Raw genomic sequence first — 22,933 nt, forward strand, 5'->3', positions numbered from 1 at the left:
TAAGTGTTGCATCACCATTTTTGCTGCTATTATGACTTTGCTCTCGTGGAAAACTTTATTTTTCCAATCTGTATTAATGTCTTAAAACTGCTATCTAACATTTAGTTTAAAAAATAGTCATTTCTTTGCTGGATTTGTCTGAGAATTTACATACACATACCGTACACAAAAGGAAAATGTCCTTTGAATAGAAGGCAACAATTTTCAAGATAAGACAAATATAGACAATAAATATTATATAACCTAGGAGCACTTGATAATATCTACTAGATCAAAAAAGTTACAATCTATTTTCTCCAAGGCAGTAAAGGAGCCAATGAACATCTTTTTTAATAATAATAATAAATTTAAGGATTGCACATAGCCCTTGAAGAAAGCTAAGCATTTAATAAGTTGAAGACACTTTTTACCATTCTTAAGGGAATACTGTATTTCTAAGAATGGCAGGTAACATGTGCTCTGAATGATACTAGCAAATGGTAACTGCAATATCATTCCTCTTAATGTGATGTTATAAACCCAGTGGAATGTTGGGAGAGCACTCAAGCATTCCTCTAAGCATGAATTCCTAAGTTGCATAATAATGCTAAGTGCATCATCCTAAACATATGCTGTTGTTTCTGCTTATGATAGCTACAGTGGTACTGATGCTCGGCATCTTCTAGAAGAGGAAGCTGGTGAGCATTATAAATCCCAGGGACTCCTGATGGTTGTCTATCCTTGGGCTCTGCTGCATGCCTAGTGGCAAGGTAGTATAGGGGAAAGCTCACCAGCTGAGGAACCACAAGGGAAGGATTCTAGTTGCAGTTCAACCAGCAATTAGTTTGGGGGGAAATTATTATACCTCTTGAAGCCTTGATCTCTTGAATGTGAATATTAATTTTTACTGTTTAATAAAGTGCTCAAGATAACAATTGACATCTGTGAAAATGCTTTAAAAAAATATTCTGTGAACAACAAGTACACACAAAAGCAACTGAGGCACAAGATAACACAGCCTATAATAGGGACTCAAAGTGTTTCTGGATTGCTACCATCTGATCCCATTACTTAGCTATTTTTCAACTAACCTGCAAGCTTCTTGGCTGGGGCCCAGGACTACATTTTCTATAGCTTAAGACCATCGTATGTAGGATAATAAATTGAATCTACAGATTTTTCTGATGGCACATAAGTATTTGCCTCTGTTCTCCTACAACTTTGTAACATTTCTGCCTTTCATCTTCACTATGCTCATCTATTTTTATATTTACATATGACTATACACTTGCTTCAGTCATAAAAATCATAAAAACCTTTAGTCATAAAGATCTACTGTTCTCTCCCATCTATAACCTTCCTCCAACTAAATCCACATGTAAAACAAGTTTCTTTCTCTCTGTCTGGTATGACACACTTCTTTAGTCCTCTAAAATTCAGTGCAAACATCCGTCTTCTAAATGAAGTCCTTCCTAATTGATCCGGGTGCATTTACCAGGCACTCTTTTTCACCACTCCCAATGATGTGCAATACACAGACACACTGACATACATACACACATATTTCTTCCCTTATGCAGTTATACAAGGATAGAGTGGTTTCCTTCCGGAGATCTAAACACAACACTTCTTCAGCCTTCCTCATTCCAAATAAACTCACTAGTAGAAAGCTCTAAGTCAGACACAGACCATTAAAAAAAGCCCAAAAGTGGGAGGGAATAAGCGAGAGAAAAAGGAGAGTGAGGACAAATCTTAAACGAGTTCTCTGGTCAGATACATATAAAAAGTGAACCAGTTATGAAACAGCTACAACCTCCCCCAACTCAATGCTTTGGTTTTTCGTTACCATCTGAGCCCTTGTCATCACCAGGGAACAGTCTCTGGCACGTATCAGGTTACACACCCTGCATCCCTACAATAACAACATTAACCAGTGTGTTTTAGGCTTCACAGTTTACAAAGGCTTTCTCAGACACTATCCCATACGATGATATGACTGTAAGATTGAGCCAATGGGAACACTATCTTATTGGAGAAAAAAATTATCACATATATCTCTTTATTTATATGCAAGTTGGGCTTCCTCTCTACAATTGTGTAAAGGGAACTGTTGGCTTTACAGAATCAGGTAGCTGGTAAGCTGCGAGTTGCGTAAAGACAGTGAAAAAGGAATCTATGTGATAGTGCATCAGCTTAGGAGATGGGATTTTCATTCGGCTATGCTCCCCAGAAAACGCACAAGCTGCATTTCAGACTGGATGGAAAAGGTAATTTCAAAACCATGCTGCACAAAGTGCTAATAGGACACAACTCCAGGTACTAGGATTAAAACAAATTAAATATAATAGTGATTGAGGATTGCCAAGCCCTATTGGTGGACAAAGCAAAAGGCAGTACACTTTCAAAATTCAGAGTGAGATCTACACATTTTAAATAAACCTTAAACAAGCTTCCAATTCTATGAAGCAAAATTCTCTGTACAAAATAAAGTTTCCAGTAGAATCTGAATGGCAAATAGACAAACAAGACCAGGAGATTTTCAACTCATACATATACTAATGAAGACATAATCTTCTACCTGTAGAAGTTAATGAAAATTTTCCCATACAAAGGTGAGAAACAAATACAACAGATTCGTTTTTCTAGAAAATATAGTGTATATATTATTAAGATAAATTTAATTTTACATATTAACTTAAAACGTGCTCAAACATAGGGAAGTCAATTCAAAGGAGAATACTCTGATGTTTTTGCTAAAAACTCAAACTATTGGAAAACTATTATTTTTTGTTGTAAAATAAAAAAAAAAAAAGGGGGAAGTCCACATCATGGTACTTCAAGTTTTATATTGTTCATCTATCCCTTTCTTGGGTCATAATCTTATCAGGAGTTCCATCAGTACTTGGAATTCAAATCTATATTCTATCAATATAGCAAGTTGACGTCTGGACCTTTTTGAACTCCAGCCCCAAGGAAGATTCATGAATGCTACTATCTGAATCTTGTGTGTACGCTTTTTAAATGGCAACAACACAGTTTTAGTAATCGCAGTGGAATAAATGAAACAATAGCAACAGCTGGCATTGCTCCCAAGAAAAAAAATTAAACGGAATGATACATAAATCATGTAGCATCTTGAATACAAACACATAAACCCTGGATTTATGCTGAATACAGAAAGCAAGGTGAAAGAATAGCTGGATAGTACACTATTGTGAGCAGTGAAAGGGGACACCCTTTTAGGAAAAGGCGGTTTTAAGAGAACACATTTTATTAAGTATAAGAAATATTTTCCTCCATGAAGGATTTCATAGAGAAAAACACAGAATAAAGATTAGAAGAACACAGATAAGATAAGAATAATAGTTTAGTAATAGAAAGAACTTGAAAGGAAAGGTAATATAACAAATACAGACCTGGCTAGAGTAGGAGTGGAAGATGGAGTGAACTGAAATTACCTAGAAATAATAATATCACAGAAATAAAGCTTATTAGAATAATGAGAAATGGACATAACACTTAAATGTATTCACAATAGCAGACAGAATTAATCAGAGTTGGAAGGAAAAAGAGAGTCATCAGCATCTAGATGGGAAGTCAAGCCACAGGATTGGGAACAATAACGTAGGGACAAGGGTTGAGGAGAAAAGAGAAGGTCACCAAACGAAGCAATCTAGTAGAACTTGAACATTTAGGAGTGACTCTAAATCCAACCCATCTTTAAAATTCTGCTCAAATTTCCTCTCTTTCCCCAAGTCTCCTTGGAACACTCCTGGGTTGACAGTCAGTGGTTTTTCATTTCATTCTTGTTTGGTGGATGACTCCTCACATCATTGTTAAACTCTCCTCTTTATTTTTGAGGAGCTTAGTATACTATCTCCCCACTATACTGCTCTTTGAAAACTGGGTTCAGAAGTTGTGTTTATTTGCATTTTTCATGGCAAATAGTTTAATTCTACAAACAGAGAGGTTACCCAACGAGTGTTTGTCATATGGACAATCAGATCTACTTACTTTGTTTGCAGATAAATTGCATTAAAATGAGTAAAATGACTTACGATATCATGTAAGAACTAAGTACTAGAATTGGAAGGAAAAGGACACTCTTTTTTGTAGCTTTAAACCACTGGGGTGGGAGTGGGAGTAAATCAGCCTTAAAGGAAAAGTTTACGTTAGTTAAACCAATGTGAAGGCAAAGAAAGAATATAAATTAGAATAAGCTGAAAAGATACTGTGGGAGAAATTAAAATATTTCTTAATGAAAACAAATACTGGGAAACCAGTAAAAAATGCCAAGGGCTAATTTTATTGGCCAAATATGGAAAATAATATAATCTCCAAGAATTACAACTTAGTAGTAAGAAGTTCAGGGACAAACACAATCAATACAATTTCACATTGATTTTGCATTGCTGATTTGAAGTAGTACCTTGGGAATTGTGGTTCTAAATCTATTTGGGTTCTTTACATAGTTTTGGTATCAAAACACAAAATAATGTTTGCTCTTTTTTGTCTGAGGGCAACATTTTTATGCTCAAGGAGTTCCCACAGACAGCACATAAAATCTTAAGCTACTGGAAAGATAATTCCTGGTAGATATGGGTCTTTAACAGTAACATGGATAGCTGTGTGACTGGCATCACTGAATCGATATTATTCCAGACACTTTGAGATGCATGGTGGTTAGGTCACAATTATGCACTGAATTGTATCATAAGTGCTATTTTTTATTCTCACTAGTTAAAAAAATGTTTTAAAAATCATCATCAGCCTTGGAATGCACTGTTTTATGATGCATAGCATTTAGGAAACCTTAAAATTACATGTACTGAGAGGGAAATCAGATCGTCTCACTTCAGCAACTGAAATTAAACCCCTCTTCTTTTTTCCAACTAAAAGCCATAGTTAATGTTCAATTACTCGGCTTTGAGTTGATGATCTGGATCTGTTTCTCCCATTTCTGAGAAAACTTGTCTATAATATTCAGATCAGTGCTTCACCTTTCTGTTTTGCTTTCTGCATTGTTGAGCAAACCTAACCACTGAGGGAAGCTTAATGCCATGCCTGGCAGTGTGATTGACAGAGACTCACATTTAGCTCTTGCAGAGATTATTCCAACATTATGTGGACTATAGTGAGCATTTATTTTTAAAAATTGTGAAGGCATAGAAAACAACAGAAGCTAACTCTTTTTGAAAATGTTGTAAGAACACAGAATATAATACTTATTTTATAATATCTTTCAGAGAGCTAAATTTACCCTGTAAGTTTAAGAATTGTAGTAGTCTGTTCTCACGCTGCTAATAAAGACATACCCAAGACTGGGTAATTTATAAAGGAGAGAAGTTTAATTGACTCACAGTTCCACATGGCTGGGGAGGCCTCACAATCACGGCAGAAGATGAAGGAAGAGCAAAGGGGTGTCTTACATGGCAGCAGGCAAGAGAGCTCATGCAGGGGAACTCCCATTTATAAAACCATCAGATCTCGTGAGACTTACTCACTACCACAAGAACAATATGGGGAAATCGCCCCATGATTTAATTATTTCCACCTGGTACCACCCTTGACACATGGGGATTACTACAATTCAAGGTGAGATTTGGGTGGGAACACAGCCAAACCATATCAAGAATGTAAATTATATGACAATTAAAATAATTATAAAATTATACTGATCAGTCTATTTACTGATAAGATGTCCTAGGGAAAACACTGAGAATATTTCAAAAAATTTTCCCTTCTTATAGGTTTTAAATGCAAAGTTTTAAAGGAAATTTTATTTTATTTTTTTATTATACTTTAAGTTCTGGGGTACATGTGCAGAATGTGCAGGTTTGTTACATAGGTATACATGTGCCATGGTGGTTTGCTGCACCCATCAACCCATCATCTACATTAGGTATTTCTCCTAATGCTCTCCCTCCCCTAGCTCCCTACCCCCCAATAGGCCCTGGTGTGTGATGTTCCCCCGCTGTGTTCATGAGTTCTCATAGTTCAGCTCCCCCTTATGAGTGAGAACATGCAGTATTTGGTTTTTTGCTCTTGTGTTAGTTTGCTGAGAGTGATGGTTTCCAGCATCATCCATGTCCCTGCTAAGAACATGAACTCATCTAACGGGAAAATACTTAATCTAGTTTCCCTTAACATGTTTTTAGGCCTGAATGCCTCTAGTTTAGGCATCTTGTGGCATTAAATGGTGGACACAACACTGATATCCATTTTACACTCAGATGACTTGGATCTAAGTCTCATTTTCTATTTACATTTATTAGATCATTCCCCTAAATCCTTTGGACTATAACATAATTATCTGAAAAATGGGAGTTCAAAATCTCTACCTACATCACAGAGTAGATTCAACAGAGAGAATGTTATGTGAGAACACTTTCAAGTTTTAAAGTACTGTTATCAATTGGTACCAGAGGTCATATTTAGACATCTGGTTCCAAACAAGATGGTGTAGACCCAATTTTCCCCATTTCCTCCTCTCCAAATACAGCTAAATACCCTGGAAACAATTCAACAGACATTCACAAAAGACCCTGAAAGGTGGAAAGAAGGAGGCAGCAATTAGGAAATGACACCACAGCAAATGTGTAGGACTTTTTCTCTCCCACGTATCTCAGATAGCACACCAAGAAGACCTTCAGCCTGGAATGGACAACAGGTGTCAACAAACAACAAAAGCAAGCAAACAAAAGAGAAAAGCCTACTCTCTCTGGCTGAGGGCAAGGAAAGGGGGAGAGTAACTGGGACATGGGGCAGTCTTTTTCCTGACCCATACCTAGCAGCAGTAGTAGGTCCCTTTAACCTGTAAGTGGTGGCATCAGTAGATCCCAGAAAGGGTAACACATCTTGCATCCATAGCGGCAGCTGGAAGCCCCTGCACTGGTGAGGTCAGTGAATCCCTGACATCAAACCTGGTTAAATATGGAAAATAATATAATCTCCAAGAATTACAACTTAGTAGTAAGAAGTTCAGGGACAAACACAATCAATACAATTTCACATTGATTTTGCATTGCTGATTTGAAGTAGTACCTTGGGAATTGTGGTTCTAAATCTGTTTGGGTTCTTTACACAGTTTTGGTATCAAAACATGAAATAATGGTTGCTCTTTTTTGTCTGAAGGCAACATTTGTTATCAATTGGTAGCAAAATCAGGTATGGGTGACCCATCTTCTTCCCCATACCTGCCTATATCATGTGGGCAGAGATAACAGGCCAGAGAAAACACTTTCCATCCTACAGATCCAGTGTCTAACATCCCTACTAGTCACAATAGGTGACCTAGAGAAGTGCTTTCTGTAATTTGCAAGTGGCACCAGCAGGAATATATGAGGAGCTCCAAAGTCAGGAGAACTAAGCAGACCAAAATAGCATTGAAGAGCTGTGCAAACTAAATGCATTTGGAACTACAGCCTACGAAACAGGCCAGAACCTACATACCAAACCAAAACACGGACATTCTTGGCTAAAATGATATATTTTTATTTTAAATGTCCATTTAAAAATGGTCTGTATAAAGAATGTCCAGGATAAACATAAATAAAAGCCATGAACCAGGACAAATTGGATGAGAAAAGACAATAAACTAATTCTGATAACCAAGAAAAATGAAATGTCAAATTTATCTGACAAGGATTTTAAAGCAGCCATCATAAAATTGCTTTAACAAGCAATTATGAATTCTCTTGAAACAAAAAATCTCAGTAAAGAAGTAGAAGTTATAAAAAAGCACTAAATAGAAATTAGAGAATGGAAAAATAAAATAATAGGAATTAAAATCTTGCTGGGTAGGTCAGTAACAGAGTGGATATAACAGGACAGAACAATGAAATTAAGGACAGATCCACAAAGTTTATTCAAAAAATTCAAAGACTTGAAATTGTTTCTATTTCACCAACTTGGAAGCAATGAACCAATTCCTATAAAACTACAAACTACCAAAACTAACAAGATGAAATGCACAACCTGAATAATCTCATAACCATTAAAACAATTGAATTTGTAATTAAAATCCTCTTGAAAAAAATCTCCAGGACAGTTGTTTTATGGAGAATTTTACCAAATATTTAAAGAAAAAATTGACACCAATTTTACACAATCTTTTCCAGAAAATGAAGAGGAAGGAATGCTTACTTACTCATTTTATGTGGCCAGTATTACTATGACACTGAAACCCAATAAAGACAGTACAAAAAAAATTACAGACCAGTATTTCTCATGAACACAGACACAAAAATCCTCAATAAAATATTATCAAGTTAAATAAAACAGTATATAAAAATAATTATTCACCATGTCCAAGTTGGACTTATCCTAGGTATGCAAGGTTGATTTAATATTTAAAAATCACTCAATGTAATCTACCATGTCAACAGTTTAAATAAGAAATATCTTATGATTAGATCAATTGAAAATAGTGTAGATTCAGAAATTACAAGAAATCTACCAAAAAGTTCCTACAAATAAATGATTTCAGCAAGTACTTGAGATCTATGACCAACACATGAAAGTCAATCTCATGTATATATTCTAACAACAAACATACAGAGACTGAAATTAAAAACACAATACCCATTTACATTACTCAAAGAAAATGGAATGCTTAGGTATACACTAAACAAAACGTGCAATATATTTTTGCTGAAATTACAAAATACCGATGAAAGAACTCAAAGAAGGCTTAAATAAATGGAAGGGCTTATCATGTTCATGGATTGGAATACTCAACACATATATATGTTGAATAATATATATCAACACAGTAAAGATATATATTATTGTCAACTTAATCTGGAGGTTTAATACAATTCCTATCAGAATCCCAAGATTTTTGTAGTTCTAGAAAAGCTTATTCTAGAATTTATATAAAAAGGCAAAAGACCTAAAATATCTAAGACAATTTTGATAAGAGTAAAGTAGGAAATATCACTGTATTAATCTGTTCCCACACTGCTATAAAGAACTTCTGAGACTGAGTAATTCATAAAGAAAAGCAGTTTAATTGACTCACAGTTCTGCATGGCTGAGGAGGCCTCAGGAAACTTATATTCATGGCAGAAGGGGAAGCAGGCACATCTTACACGGTGACAGGTGAGAGAGAGGGTGTGTGCGAGTGCAGGAAAAACTACCATTTATAAAACCATTAGATCTTGTGAGAATTCACTCACTATCATGAGAACAGCATGGAGCAAACTGCCCCATAATACAATCACTTCCTTCTCTTGACACATGGGGATTACAGGTCCCTCCCTCGACACATGGGGATTGCAACTCAAGGTGTGCTTTGGGTGGGGACACAGAGCCAAACCATATCAATCACTCTACCTAAATATTAAGGTTTACTATATAGCCGCAAGAATCAAGACAGTGTAGTACAAGTGAAGGAATAAACCCATAGATGAACAGAATCCAACAGTTTATGACAAAGGTGCACACACAATTCCATGGAAGAAGAATAGCCTTTTCAACAAATGGTGCTGGAACAGTTGGACATCTATAGGAAAAAAAAAATAGAGAACCTTAACCTAACTCTTACACATTAAATAAAAATTAACTCAAAATACACCACTGACTTAAACATAAAAAATAAAGCTATACAATATTTAGAAAAAATATGAAAAATAATTTGGGACTTGGGGCTAGATTGAAGAGTTCTTAGACTTACTACCAAAAGTCTGATTCATAAAAGGAAAAATGATTATCTGGATTTATCAAAGTTAAAAATATTTATCCATAAGAGATCCTGTTAAGGGGATGGAAAGACAAACTGCAGACTTGGAGAAAATGTTCATAAGTAACACATCTGTAAAGACATGTAAAGGAACTTGTATACATAAAGAACTTTCAAAACTGAGTTTAAAAAGTAAACAACTGGCAAAAGACCTGATCAGATTTGCCACTAATTAGGATATAGATATGACAAATAATCATATAAAAAGATGTGCAATATCATTAGCAATTAGGGAAATGCAAATTAAAACAAAAAAGCAGTATCACTATACACCTGTCAGAATGGCTAAAATTTAAAAAATACTTATAACCTCAAATGCTGGCAAGGATGCAGAGAAATTGGATCACTTGTTCACTGCTGGTAGGAATGTAAAAGAGCACACCCATTCTAGAAAACAGTTTGGCAGTTTGTCCTAAAACTGAAATGCACTTAGTATATAATCCAGCAATTGCACTCTTGGGTACTTAGAGAAGTGAAAACCTATGTTCACACAAAAATCTGTATGCAAACTTCCATAGCAGCTTTATTCATTCGTATTAACCAAAAACTGGATAAACCCACAAGTCTTTCAATGGGTACCCTAAAACAGACTGTGGTACATCCATGCCATAGCCTACTGGCATAGTATACTGCAATAAAAAGTAGCAAACTATTGATACACACACTGGAATGTATTTCAATAGAATTATTTTGAGTGGAAAAGTCAATCTCAAAAGTTTACACACATTATGATTCCATTTGTAGAATATTTTTGAAACAAAGTTACTGAAATGAACAGATCAGAAGCTGTCAAGAGTTAGGGATCGGTCAAGGGGAGGAGATAAGCATGGCTATGAAGGGGTAGCATAAGGGAGCCCTGTGGTGATGAAACGGTTCTGAATTTCGATTGTGGTCATATTTATGTATAACTGCACATGTGATATAATCACATGGAACTACACACACACACACACACACACACACACACACACACACACAGACGAGTACCTGGCAAAACATGAAGTAAGCTCTGTAGATTGTACCATTGTCAATTTTCTGGTTTTGATATTGTACTGTATTTATATAAGTTAACATTGGGGGAGGCTAGTGAGGGGCGTCTAAGACCTTCCTGTAAATTCCTTAGTAACTTCCTGGGAATTTATAATTATTTCAAAATTTAAAACGGTTTTAAAAGTCATATTTGAAAATTTTGAAATCATTCTGCTACTGTGCAAACCAGATTTGATGATGTCATTATTATTTTAAAAGTTGTATGCATTGAGGAGTAATGACAAGATATAATTCATTGCTCTACATGCGAGTAACTTGAGCAATTAAGAAACAAAGTAGGACAGAATTTTGTAATCCTTACCTAGGCACTACTTTATAGCCACATGAAATATTAACAGGTAGAAGGAGAAAATACATAAATCATTGGTGCAGGAAGGATATTCAAAATACTTAATAACTTTTATGGTCTGGACATAAACCAATCAATAACAGATTCTGAGGCCAACGAGAACAGATGCCAGCCACAACCCAAAATTTGGTACTGGTGCACAACAGTGGAATATCCATCCTACCTGATTTATTTTTGATAAATTGTACTATTTCCTCCACAAAAGATTCATAGTCCTAAAATGTTGGTATTTCTGAGTACTTCTGACCCGAAAAGACTGGAAAGGGCACTATATTATTGGATGAAGCATACCTCAAAATGTTGCTAAAGCACATCACGACCAATACCAGTCAGCTACAAAAGGATTGCTTCTATTAGGATATTTGAAATTTTCTCCTTTTTTACAAACACATATAAAATATCAGTACAAAAACAAAATCACATTCAAGTTAATTTATTATATTTCAAGGTGGATGTTCAATATTTGCATATAAATAGTTTTTACAGTTTTGAACTTTTAGTACTTGAATAGTTAATACTGTTAGAATCTTTTTATGAGTTCTTCCTTGAGGAAAGATTCCAAGGTGCTTTGCGAACATAATCTTAGCAGGTTTATCAGATTAGAAAGATAAATACTGAAAGGTAAAATTAATTTGGTCATACTTAATTTTCTTGAGAAATTAGGATCACTAATTATCAAAACAAATTTAATGAGAAAGGCCAAAGCCCCTATTTAAGGGAAGATAAACAATGTAATTTAGAAACAGAATCTGAAATATGAACATAAAAGTATGAACGTTTTAATCAGTGTGTCAGTTTTATAAAACTCATTTAAGAAATGAATTGAAACTAATTAGTGTTTTCCACTATTTTAGAAAGGCAACTTCCTTCTGCTGAAAAACATCCTGTTTAATAAGTATTATAAAGCATGGCATATGCTGTCTTTGTTCATGCACATTGTGGACACTTTTTTAAAAAGATAGATTAATTAATTAGTTCAAAGCATTAGTTAATTCCAATTGAAATGCACTACTCATGCAGGTAAATGGGTTAAGATTATGTAATTTTTTTTCCTGTAGTAACATAAGAAAACTCACTTAAAATTCATACGTATTGAATATAGAAACAAAGTCACCCAGTTCATGCAGATGTAATTATAACTTCATGAAAATTTAGAGACAGCTTAACAGGTTGAAGGGGGAAAACTACCCAGTGTATCACTATCAAGTTGGAATTACCTAGATGGATAATTTTAGCCTATATGGATTTGTTCATTTCCATTTTGCCAGGACATTCTATAGTAATTCAAAGCTGTTAAGGTAGGATAACTATTCAGAATTTTTTCCCAGTTATCTTCTGTAAGGCTCATTTGCTGGCTCAGAGTATTACCTGAAGGAAAGAAAATGATCAGTTATGTAGAACTGATGGTGCTACAATCATGGTGCTTCCAACATGTGAAGGTAAATCTGCATGAAAGAGGTAGAACTCCCATTTTACAGGTAAGAAAATCTAGGCTCCCAGAGATTAAGTACCTTGCCCAAGAACCCAGAGATTTGGGTTTGGAACAGTTTTTCCTGACTCCAATCTTAAACAATTTCTTCTCCTGTACATTATAGTGTGATCCTACTGGGTTTAATAACATTTCAACTTTCAGAAAAGAATGGTCCTACAAGGCTTACTTCACTTTTGAAATGGATTCTAACCCAGCAACGCTCATGGGATGTCAGCACAGAAATGCTTGTGATTGAAAATGTCTCAGGAGGATCCCATATTACTGACTCTGAGGGGAGAAATATGATGGGGTTTTATACACACTTTAACCAAACTTGTATCCAAGTTATTCAGTGGTTAACTGCTATTTCTGTGGCATTTTAAAAAAGACTATATTGGCTTGCTAAACAGCACTCCCCCAAATACTAATATTAGAATCCAGTAGTAGGTGGAGACGTTTTTTCTGCCATGTAGACTGCTGCTAAAACTCCAAAAGTGTACAGAGCTATGACAAATGCACAGAACATAATGACTTCAGTATTTCCAGCCCTATTGTGAGAGAAGGAAGTATGTTTTCACATTTAGGAGCAGTATTATCCTTTAAGTAAAAAGGCAAAATGATTGCTTTACTGTCAGCAGAATAAGTGCTTGTTTAATATATATTTGTTCTGAGCCATCCATGCCCTATTTCTCCTTAATACCAATGAGAACACTTTTGTTAGTTTTTTCTCTAGTCTAGTTAGCATCCCCTCTCATCTCTCTTACTTTTCTTCCTCTTATATTAATTGGACTAGGAATTAACTTTACTCATTTATGTAAACAGATCTGAAGATGCAAACATTTCCAGATACATATCTACATACACTACATACCTCTGTACATTCATACATACTGAGCACACATATATGACAAAATAATATATAATCTTCAGTTATTAAAATGTAAATTAGGATAACAGTAAAGATTTTATGACATCCAGCCCACTAACATCCAAAATGTACAATTTTAAAATTACTGCACTAAAATTTCTGCTACCAGATAGGATGGAGTGAGTAGCTTATTAGACATGAGAAAACAGAAAGTCTAGATAAAATGTAAAAAAGTAAGCAGCTTAAAGAAATCAGAAACTAGCTGGAGCAACATGATTCTCAAAAGGGAACCCTAGAGAGGTGAAGGAAGAATTTGCAGTTGCTTTTTGTTGAACCTGGGCTCTTAGAACAGTATAGACTTGGCCTGGGAAAAAAGCCGCTGCTGGACATTAAAGAAACCAGAAGAGCGAGGACTCTTGAGGCACTGGAGTGACAAATATAGATGTGAGAGATTTCAGTCAGTCAGTCAGTTATCTCCTGACATTTGTCAATTCTGGAGCTGTAGGATCTAGAAGCAAAAGAGTTACACTAAATCCCCCGAAAAACACCTCAGAAATTTGGGAGACTGGCAATCCTGAGAAAAAAAATATTTAAAAATATTGGTGTTCAAGACCTGCTAAGAGTAGAGTCCCTCACAAACATGGTAGGTTACAGTTTGTCCTGTGGATCAAATTCAGCCCGCCCCAATTTCTGTGTGGCCCATGGGCTAAGAATAGTTTACACATTTTTGAATAGTTGAGAAAAAATCAAAAGAAGAACAGTATTTTGTTATGTGAAAGTATACAAAACTCGCCCTGGCCCCAGATGGCACACGAGGCCACCTGATGCGTTCTGTCTGAGATTCTGGCACTGAAGACTAATGCAGGACCCCAAGATTGGGAGTTGTGGGTGCAGCGACTGAAGAAGGAATATCAGTCCCTTATCTGGTATGTGGAGAACAACAAGAATGCCAACAACGATGGTTCCAACTGGAGTCCAACAAGGTAGCGACTCGGTGGTTTGGAAAGGGTTCGTATATCCATGACCTCCTGAAATGTGATTTTGACAACGAGTTTGAAATTCTTATCACATATCTTACTACTGCCCCAGAAATTGCAGTCCCTGAGCTGGATGGAAAGACAGCAAAGAGGTACAGAGGTGGCAAAATATGCCTGTCGGATAATTTCAAATCTTTGTGAGCCAGGAACATACCCAAATTTGAACTAGCTCATCCCATGGCTCTGGGGCTGGGTCCACGGCTGGCAGTGGAAATCCCTGATCTGATTCAGAAGGGGGTATTCCAGCACAAAGAGAAGTGCAACCAATGAAGGACCAAGCCACTGAGGCAGAGCAGAGGGACTTTTGATAGGCTTCGGTCCTGTTTTCCTGTGTATCACACTTAACTCATCTAACTGCTTCCTGGGACACCCTCCACCTTTAGCTGTCACTAAGTAGCTGCAGCAGGAGGGGGGGAAAAAAGCCAATACACCAAACAGTATTGCTACTGGGTTTCTAAGGCTGCACAGGGAAGCGAAAGACTGGTCTTTGGAAAATCAAGAGGCAATTTCTATCCTCCCCGCAAGTGGAACAATACGCGGTCCTGGAGGCATGGGGGTAACTGGAATAGAGTACATAGTCTTTCTGGTTTCAGGAGACAACCCATCAATAAAAGCTGCTTCCTCTGGTTAAAAAAAAAGAAAGAAAGAGAAAAAGAATAAGAAAGTATAAAGAAAGTATACAAAACTCAAATTTTGATGTCCATACATAAATCCTTATCAGAACACATGCATGACCTTTATATATTGACATATGCTGCTTTTGCACAATGAGTGCAAAGAAACTGAATGACCTGCGAAACCTGAAGTCTTTGTCACCTGGCCTTTGACAGAAAATGTTTGCCAACCTGGACTAGGCTGTTAGTTGAAAACTCTGGTGGCCAAACACTCAAAGAATAGGGCAAACTCAACCCAACCTCATGCTGGTTCAGTTCTAGTTTGGATTAGGGTAATTAGCTTTCACTCTATCTGCCTAGCAGAGGAACGGCAAATCTTTGCTGGAAAAAGATATCATCATTGGAGCCTCTATATTTTTAAATACACATTTTATATATATTCCTGCATTCAGAAAATTACTGTACTAACTTTTCTCTGAGCTGAAGTGTGATACATATGAAGAATCATGACTTAACTGGCAAGTTCAATAGCAATCCATTAACACCTAGTGTTCTTGTTAAGTAATACTAATCTATGTCATTTAAAGAAAAGTAAAACATAGGTAACAATATTACCTAAAAGCACTTTTCTTGGCAAGAAAACTTATAACAGGTGTCCAGAATAATAACATTCTAACAAACTAGATGTTAGTTTCCACTGTAAAAATCGTCCAATAATATAAAGACTAGAGTCTGTGAATTATTTTGCAGTAAATGAAAACAAATAGCAGTTGACCAAGTTACAAATCATCCTGATCTATAAACTGAATCCTAGAACTTGTTTCTCAATGACATTTGGTTCAGAGGACACCAGCATCGTATTTTAGGCATCGACCATCCTGTGAAGTCTGATAAGCACAGATGTGGGAAAAACAAATAATGCTGAAATGTTATAATTATGCAATATGTTATGCTTGCATCTCTCTCAGGATTTTAAAATCTGATTTTAGTAGCTTTTTATAATAAAAAGCACAATTCAAAGGTGCAAGACAGCTGAGAAGTTCAATATGTCACAGAACTGCAAAATTGTTAAATTCACTTTAATTAGGATTTACTAAGGTTTTACAACTGTGGCATAAGTAAATCATAACTCCCAGTTAGAATAGGTTATGTTAATTTTCAGACTATCACATTCTGTAACACATGTTTCATCAGTGTCAATGAAATATAACCCAATCATGCTTAAAAGTTCAGGTCATACAATAATTGTATGGGATTCAACTGCATACAGTTGTCCTACTATACAGAAAGGTACAGATGTGGTTATGAATACAAAATTAAATATAAACTAAAACTGGATATTTGTACATTTATATATGTTCATATAAATTACAATCTCTAATTTTTAATTTAACTCAGTCCCTAGCCTGTGAACAGTTACCTTATAACATAGGAATGCACAATGTCACGTGGATAGTATCTGAGAAAGTCAGAATTATGCTTGCAAAGAAAGGCATTTTAGAATTAGACACTTTAAAAGTTAACTTTTTAAAAACTTTGTATAAAGTTCAAATATTCTCTGCTGTTTTCTTCACCTTTAAGAGCTCCTCAATGACAGAAACCTCTGAACAGAGCTCTAATAATTTAATCACATAAAGTATGTGAATGTGGTCATTTAATAAATCATTAGAGAGTATGCTATTGATCATCTTAAACTATATGTGCTCCTTTAAAATTAAACTCAATATTTAAAAAAAATTACAAGTATCATCAGTAACAGACTTCACCCATATAATTTATGAATTTAAAAACAAGGTTTACATTCATCTAGTCCTCAAAATTATTTTTAAAAAATTCTTCACATGCATGAAAACAGTCTATTTTAAAGCAGGTCAATATTAGAACACTGAGAACTGGAACATACTAAGGATAATCTAAGACATTCAGGCAACTGGTTGTTTTATTCAAACGCTTGATTCAAGGAAAGCATTTCTTTATAATTCTGAGTCCTTAATAATTGCTAGAATGCTATGCCTTTGAATACAAACTCAAATATTATAGTGCCACAAACTGTTTCTCTTATGCATCATATCTGACCCCAATTAAAAGATCAGAGTCCTCAGAGCGACATATTGCTAACAAAAAGTCCTTAGTAGGTAGTGGAAAGTCAGGCCAGGAGTCAACAGAACCAACAGAGATGACAGAGATGTGATATTCAGCACAGTCTCCTCAGAGAGAAAAAGCAAAACCACATGGCCCTGCTGAAATGCCGAGTTAATTCTCTCTCTTATCTGAGCATTAAACATTACATCGTTAAAATTGTTTCAACTAGATTACTGCCTCTTCAGGTGAGACTCTCATTTAAGAAACACAAACATTCTCAAAGCACATTGCTGAAACACCATAAAAACTTAATAACCTACCATTTTCTTTGCACTCTTCTGGAGGTTTAGCCTTTTTCGCAAGTCGTGGATCCAGCCATGATGTTGTCTTTGTGTTATGGCTGAAAAGAAAAGAGATCACTCTGAACAGACACATACTAAAAGGAATCAAGTTTATTCCTTAAGAAAAAAAAAAAGCAGGGTTAGTCCAACAAAATTGCAATCGATACACTTAATTTGCTTACTGGTTCTAAGTAGCCCTGAAGGAGGTGTAAGAGTAATTGTGCAAGGCAGCTGTAAATTTGGCAACCTCAGCTCCCTGTCCTCAAAGCAGCTATTTTTATTAAAATCAACTAGAATGTTGCCAAGTTAACCTCATTGAAAATGCAGAACTCATCCAGAGCAAAAGGAATTTATTACAAATACAGGATTCTCCAGTTGGAAGAGCACAGTCCACCGGCTCTGATAATGTTTCCTGAGTTTTGCAAAAGAATTATTTTCATCTTAAACCTACCCTTTTCATAAACAGTTGTTTTGTTACCCTTTAACTACAGAGCTGGCAGAGGCAGTACAAAAGTGATGCAGATTATAGCATGTTCTTGGGCTTCCTGCATTTTCTCAATAAGTGATTAATAGCAATTTTATTAACTCACATTAAACTATCTTTCATCCAAATACTTTCAACCCAGCTCAGAAGGTAGGGGATAAGACTGCCTGCATTCTAATGTTTCTGAAATGGAATTTCCAGAAATTAATGATAACATAATATTTTTGAAAAAATGTTTTCTTGTAAGACTTTTGACAGAAATTCAAAAAGTAAAGGAGAGATATTCTTAGCGTTTCTTAAAGTGGTCGTGAAATAACCTGCATTGGAATTACTTGGTGGACAATGCATATTAACAATGCATATTCTGGGTCCACAAAGAACTATCAAATAAGAATCTTTGATATGGGACTACACAATCTCCATCACAGGCAAGCACTCCCAGTACTTCTTATGCACATTACAATTCAAGAACCACTCATGGCTTGTAATTGCTCATCGGGGCCAAAATATTTACTGTGTACAGCTGTCTCAAGCGATCTCATCTACCAATGGACAAATTATCAAGAATGCAACATTTATGAGGGCCTTGGGAAAAGAATGAGCAAAGGCACAGGTGTGGGAACGTGTGAGGTGTTTCCAGGGAACAGTCAGAAGGCCAATGAATGAAACATGAAAGGAAGAATAGAAGAGAGGATGGAAATAGAAATCAGAGCCAGGTAATAGGCATACTTTAGCACAGTTGTAAGGAGGTCAAAATGGTAATGATGATACAAATTGCACATGTATTCTCTTTCTTTAATGACATTTAACTATATGTTGCCAATCATAACCACAAATGTTAGCTAGATAATCTGATAAACCAGTCTGTACTTGCAATGAAGGTTAGAAAATTCACCCAGGCACTATATTTAATCACAAATATGTAAAAACCAAGTTCCTTCTTAATGGAGGAACTTTCAAGGCAGGAAGGAGGGAGGATGGAGTCAAGATGGGTAGCAGAAAGCTATTCCAAGGTGTTAAATCACTCTTCAAATAGCATTTTCTGAATGATCATCCATCCAATCTGTGTAGGTATAGAGCCATCTATGATTTGAGAACTGTGACATAAAGACCCTTGGGTCATGAAGTTTCTGCTCCTGAATAAGATGCCATTTTATTTCTGACTTTCACATGGGATAAAGACAAAGTATTCTCCATCACATTCTTAACATTTAAGAGCTCTTCGATGATAAATGCCTCTCAACGGGCTCTAATAAGTTGATCAGATAAAGGCTGTGAATTTGATCAAATAATAAATCATCAGGAGAGCATGCCAGCTTTTATTTTTTCCTCAATTTGACCCTTGTAAAGTCTGGTGGTACTTCATTATCAAGTTTTAGAAGGATGTAAAGTATTGCAGACACTTTCATCTGGTTCTGGCCTTTGTTTGTATGTCAACATAATCCATCATTTTCTTCTGAACTAAAGACTTGAAGCTTAAGGATGCAGGTTCTGACTACTCCTAATGTGAGGATAGGGGCACTGGGTTCAGTGTTTGCTGCTCTCATTTTTTAAAAAAATCACTTAAAAAATGCTCTTTATAGACATGCCTCAGTTCAAATTGTGTGTGTGTGTGTGTGTGTGTGTGTGTGTGTGTGTGTATGTCTATGTTTCTATGAGGTGGGGAGAAGTCTTGGGAAGTAAGCAGGAAAATACATTTCTCTTCTTTTCATCCTCACCTGCTTCTTCCGAATCCTTTCCCCTTTTCGGAGAAAAGTCATTTCTAGGCTCCTTAGACATATTCACAAAAGCAAACACATCCTTGGGTAAGTATTAAGGGAACATTACTAAGCCACTGCAGAGAGTCCAATTACCATTTCTACTGCACACCACCATGGGTCTCAAATACTGGCTAATTTAGTAGAGAACTGTGAATTTTCCAGCTTTCCTGAGTTTATATAAAGCATTTCATTACAGGCTGATTTTTTTTAGGTTGAACTAGCATTAACGATATGTCACTTTAATGCATTTTGACAGATTGAGTCTCTTATAGTTAACACCATTTTTAGCTGATCTTCAGAAACGATTCTGAAAACAATGTGGGTAGTAGTTACCTCCAGTAATTGTCTTAAACATCACGTGAAGATCCAGCACAGTATTTTTCAACAGTGGTTCTCACCAGCCTTGTAATTTGCAGGCTCCTCCAAGATTCCTTGCAAATAGGATATTTTTAATGCATTGGGAGACAACAGACCAACCAGCTCTTCCACTTCCCTTAAATTACATATTTTAAACCTTAATAATTCCATTTGCAAACAGAATTAAATGTCGGGCAGGAAACTGTGTTCAAAATGGGATCATTGAGGGATTTTTCCACATTCTGGGTACTATCACGTTTAAGGAGGTTATTTCCTTTCAGTTTCTAGCTAGGGCAGATTCAGGTGCATGACATCAGTTTTCTGCATCTATCCAAACTGTGTGTCACATAAATACCAGGAAAAGAAAATGCCAATGCTAGATAATTTTATATTTCAATTCAAGTTTCCTTAACAGAGACACATACACATATATAGGCTACATTTGCACAGAAACTTTTCTTATTCCAGCCGGAGAATGCAACAAATATTTTCTAGGAACTTTGAATCATACTAATATACTACTTCATGTATTTTTAGGATGAAGCGAATGTGATGATCATGAAAAGTGAGAGGTCAAGTGAAAAAGCCAGTAGCTATTTAAGTTCAGTCAATGTCATATTTTAAAACTTGGATGAAAACCAAAAACAATGGTTTATCTTATGGGCATATCCCAAACTCTTCTCTGATGTTAAACTAAACACTGAGTCTGTCTAGAGGACTAGAATAAGCCAGAAGTGAAATTTCAGTCAAGTCCGCATTTCTAGTTTAAATTCATATCAGAATGGCCTTGAAAATATGCAATAGGCGGATCAGCAATGAACAGACATTCCTGTACAACTTGTAAGCTTAAATTTTGCCAAACTGACAGAAACAGCAGGTTAAATAATACCCTATCTTCTGAGAAAACATTCTTCTCACATAGAACATGCTTCATTTCAACAGGAAAAGCTATTTACAGTGCAGCACACCATTGCAAAGTTATTCTCACTATCTCGTGTCATTTCTTGATTGTCTACTGTGTCAGGGAAAGCAGCAGCACTTTCAGATATGTCCCTTCATTTAATGCTAATGAGCCTTTGTGGCTAAGTATTATGAATTCCATTTTATAGATGGAGAAACCCAGGTTGGGGGAAGGTGAGTAACTTGCCCAAGGCTAAACAGCTAGTGCATGAAACTGAAAGAGCCAGCTAGCATTAAACCCAGATATATCTGACTTCCAGGTACAAGGTTTTCTTTCTTTCTTTTTTTTTTTTGGTCTGAAACCAGAGGCATCTGGAACCTCACACTCGACTTTTTATACTGAGGTACTTCATTTCATTCCCTGGAACAGTAATCAAGAGTCTGTTTCTCAGCTTCTGCCAGTAGTTTAGAAACAGACCTTTACCTACTATTTATGGATAGTAATTATTAAATTCCTTTTTAAGTGTAAATGCTTTGCACTTAATAAGTATGACATTAAGTTCCATGTTCATAGAGACAAAAGAGAGCACTGTGATTGAGGAGGCATTGATACTATCACTGGAAAAGTTTTCTCCTTATAAACTTAAATTCTGTATTTGAATCACTTTCTTTTTCTTTTCTTTTTTTTTTCTTTTTTGACAGGATCTGACTCTATTGCCCAGGCTGGAGTGCAATGGCATGATCTTGGCTCACTGCCACCTCCACCTCTTGGGATCAAGTGATTCTTCCACCTCAGCCCCCAGGTATCTGGGACTACAGGTGCATGCCACATACCCGGTTAATTTTTTTTTTTTTTTTTTTTGTAGAGATGGGGTCAAATTCCTGAGGTCAAGCAATCTGCCTGCCTTGGCCTCCAAAGTGCTGGGATTACAGGCATGAACCACCACGCCTGGCCCTGAATCGCATTCAAATCAATTTTTCTTCATTCAAATCTGAATATTTTTCTAAAATGAAGTCTTCTTAGAAAGCTGATTCATATAATCTACATATGAATATTTGGTCTTAGAAGCTATATTAAAGAATTATGTTATTAAGAAATGCTATCAATGGATGCACTATTTGTTAGGAGCAAAACTTAAAATTTTCGTATAGATCATGCCATATTCTATTTTTCTGTTTCAGCTTTTCATTCACTCTATTATTCGCTCTATTGTTTGTCCAGTCAGGGCACAAACCTCTTTTCCATTTCTTAGGTATATACATAACTGGGTCTTCAAGGGTAACCTAATTCAAACCTAATATTAAAACATGTTCTCCATTCCTAATTTCTGTTTCCTTTTCTTTTCTTTCCTTCTTTAATATCACCAGAGCAAAATGTTTTCACTGCTGTACAGCTATTGGAAAAATTCAGTTTCATCAATTGAAATGTTCTTAGTGAAATGAAAAACTTTTATTATTAAACCCATTTCTTTCCTTTGCTCTGTTTTCTCTAAAACTAGAAACAGACTTAAAACGATGATTAATAAGTCCTCCAAACAGCCAATTCTGAATCTCAGTCTTAAACTGATAGCTAAATGATATTTCCCCCCACCCTGGGAAATACTACTCCAGAAGAATAACAAGAGATTAAAGCCAGTGACATTTGATTGCATAAAACAATCTTCTGAACAAGATAAACAAGGTTCAGGTAAATATTCTGGAGTCAATAGCAATTCAAAATGTCTGTGGATGATAAGGTTTCAATAGTAGTAGTGATACAGGTTCAGAAGCAGTAATAACAGACTGATGACTTGACTTTAGGTTTAAACAAACACTTTTTTTATTATTATAAGTTCTGGGATACATGTGCAGAATGTGCAGGTTTGTTACACAGGTATACACATGCCATGGTGGTTTGCT

General features: G+C 35.8%; 1 protein-coding gene and 1 pseudogene across 2 annotated transcripts in view; one reads left to right on the forward strand and one right to left on the reverse strand.

Moving 5' to 3' along the window:
• MAGI2 (membrane associated guanylate kinase, WW and PDZ domain containing 2) overlaps window positions 1-22,933 on the reverse strand; it is a 1,515,811-nt gene that overhangs the window by 485,319 nt on the left and 1,007,559 nt on the right. For both annotated transcript variants that reach the window (XM_017880419.1, XM_017880418.1), the window contains exon 6: window positions 17,513-17,592. In XM_017880419.1, the coding sequence (XP_017735908.1) occupies window positions 17,513-17,592 (80 nt within the window). The remainder of the gene's footprint in view (window positions 1-17,512; window positions 17,593-22,933) is intronic.
• LOC108534862 (ubiquitin-fold modifier-conjugating enzyme 1 pseudogene) lies at window positions 14,264-14,766 on the forward strand (annotated as a pseudogene).

Source organism: Rhinopithecus bieti, unplaced genomic scaffold, assembly GCF_001698545.2.
Source record: "Rhinopithecus bieti isolate Rb0 unplaced genomic scaffold, ASM169854v2 scaffold_11291, whole genome shotgun sequence".
NCBI classification, from domain to species: domain Eukaryota; kingdom Metazoa; phylum Chordata; class Mammalia; order Primates; family Cercopithecidae; genus Rhinopithecus; species Rhinopithecus bieti.